At 27.1% G+C, this 2,668-nt stretch overlaps 1 protein-coding gene across 2 annotated transcripts in view; it reads right to left on the bottom strand.

The window, feature by feature from the left end:
- LOC111633389 (calsyntenin-1-like) overlaps window positions 1-2,009 on the bottom strand; it is a 31,566-nt gene extending 29,557 nt beyond the window's left edge. Inside the window, exons 1-3 of one of the 2 annotated variants that reach the window (XM_023377949.1) lie at window positions 1,828-2,009; window positions 1,567-1,718; window positions 531-892 (exon numbers count right to left, since the gene is read on the bottom strand). In XM_023377949.1, the coding sequence (XP_023233717.1) occupies window positions 531-892; window positions 1,567-1,718; window positions 1,828-1,968 (655 nt within the window). In that variant the 5' untranslated portion in view covers window positions 1,969-2,009. The remainder of the gene's footprint in view (window positions 1-530; window positions 893-1,566; window positions 1,719-1,827) is intronic. The other variant, XM_023377948.1, reaches the window with a different exon arrangement.
- Window positions 2,010-2,668: the final 659 nt, after the last annotated feature.

Genomic DNA, 2,668 nt, shown 5'->3' with positions numbered 1-2,668 from the left:
ACACTGTCGAATGCTTTTCTGTAGTCTATATATGCCATGTGTATGTTTCTGTGTTGTTTGTGTGCTTGCCGTAGAATGACCGAATCTATGAGTAACTGTTCTTTGCATCCCCTGTGATTTCTACGGCAACCTTTTTGTTGTTCTGTAAGAATGTCGTGTTCTTCAACGTGTTTGTATATTTTGTTTGTGATACAGGATGTCAATAATTTGTAGTGTGTTGGAAGACATGTAATTGGTCTGTATTGTGTGGGGTCTGTGGTTTTGTTGTTTTTAGGTTTCATGTAGGTAATGCCCCGAGTAAGAAATTTTCATTATTATTATTATTATTATCATAAGCTCAGAAACTAGAAAATCAGTACTTTATCAAACTACTGTACTAACAATTCTGGAAGGCAGATTAATTTGCAATTATTGAATATACTATAATATTAAAATTACAACACATTATTAATTAACAACAATAGCAAAATCATATTACAATAAACAATTATTAAAATTTGTATAGTAGAAAAAGAAACTAATCAATATACCATATATCACAAGGCCATCTTTACTCTCCTTATGATGTATCCTTAAATGATTCATCAAATGTTCTGGTAGCTTAAAATATTCATGATCAGGATTCAGTGGTGGATAAATTTGAACACTGCAAGAATCTAATTTATGATCAGCTGACATGGCTTGTTCAGAACTATGATGAAATATTTCATCTTCATGATCTTGGCTAATTAAAATAGATACTGAAGCAAATAATTCTATTCCTTGTTTAAAAGCTTCATATTCACGTGCAAGATTTGGTGTTCCATTTATAGTAATACTGGGAAGTTCAGGTTGTAATACCATTATGTATGATTCAGACTGTGGTATTTTTAGAGATTTACCATTTTTACAGCTAAAATAAATATAAAAAACAATAATTTTTGTATCAGTAAACTTTGAAAATGCTTAAATATCTTCAAAATTGAATTTATTTCTATTAATTTGAAATTAATAATATAAAAATTTGATTATATTTATTTTTTACTTTTATTTTTTATTATATAAATATATTACTTTGTTCAGTTTATTTGAAATTTTGATAGCACAAAACAAGATAAGTAATATAAGGATTAATTAATTAATACTAATTGTATGTGTGCAGATAAAATCACATATACATAAAATAATGAATACAGAAAGTTTTTATTTGGGAAATTCCAAAAATAATTATATACTTTTATAACACTTTTATGAAATTGTTTTTAGCATTAATAATATTTAAATAATATACAAAATATAATATTAAAACATCATTCTAATGTCTTTGTTTTGATAGAGACAGATTTAACTATAAACAAATATATTTATAACAAATTTCAAATGCCATCTACTAAAATACTATTCATTAATATACACTGTCTAAAATTAGTTATCATCATCACTTAATAAATTTCCATTGTGTAGATTATAAATTAAAGTGCACACATATCTTTCTAATTCTATAAGTTTGAAATTACCACAAAAACTAAATTTTTATTATTAATAAATAAAAATTTTCATATAATTTAAGTAGAATGTAATACTTACGATATAGAAGTTGAGACGTGAAGACTACGTCTACCAGGAGTAGGAAATTCTCGAGAATTGACATAACCAATTTGGGCCATCAAGTCTTCTAAATTTGATTTTTTATTTCCTTCAATAATAACTTCTGTAAGTTCTGAATTGCTCAACAACTCCTAAAACAAAACAATTTTCCATTTAAAAAAAAACCTTTATAAAATAACTCAGTATACAACTTTATTCATCAACTTGTATAAGAAAACTTTAAAATGTAATTATATTCACCATTCCTGGTTCTAACATATTTGAAGGAGGAACTTCTAAACCTTCTTTACATCTATGTAAGCATGATAATACTTCTGGACTTTCCGTGTGACCACGCAACACTGATAATCCAGCAAGATATCCACGAAAATGAAACAGCATCTTATTTTCTTTACCTAAGGAGAATATAAAACCAATGTAATTTAATTTATAACAAAATATTTCATTTTAAAAATAAAATTTTTATTTCTTTGGAATTCCATTTAACCAAGAACAGAACTTTTCAGATGAACCATTAACAATTAAAAGAACCATTTTAACTAAGACCACTGACTACTTCTACATCATTATTTTTGTATGGGCTTGTTCAGAAAATTATAAGCAGAGTATCCACAAGTTACTTTGCTGTGTGATTTGAATGCTTTCAACGTTGCATGCATGACCTCAATAAATTGAGCATCAAAACCTTGTGATTAAGTGGAAATTAGATGCTTGAGCTAAATAAACCTTTTTACAAGGCAAATCACATGCAGACAATCAACAACTAGTAAACTCCATAAGATGCATTTGATAAAAAAATGGCCAGGACATAAGTTACACTTACAAAATTTAAGAAAATTCTTAATATAGACAATACATAAAAGTGTCTTCTAACTTTGACCTTTTGCAAGCACATAGGAAATTAACAGTTCCACGACAGAGTCGACCTTTTCTTAGAGGCAACTCGTCTGCCTCAATATGTTAAACTTGTAAAATCTTCCCTCTGGCGATGGCACAATTAAAAAATAACAAATATATTTGATAAAAATGTATTTATTACTTTTTTAAAATCATCCATCAAATTGTTTATGTCTGGTTTATG

Source organism: Centruroides sculpturatus, unplaced genomic scaffold, assembly GCF_000671375.1.
Source record: "Centruroides sculpturatus isolate CEXI.00-Female unplaced genomic scaffold, Cexi_2.0 scaffold677, whole genome shotgun sequence".
Lineage (NCBI taxonomy): Eukaryota > Metazoa > Arthropoda > Arachnida > Scorpiones > Buthidae > Centruroides > Centruroides sculpturatus.
The sequence above is the reverse complement of the archived record's forward strand: the minus strand, read 5'-3'. Positions and strand labels throughout refer to the sequence as shown.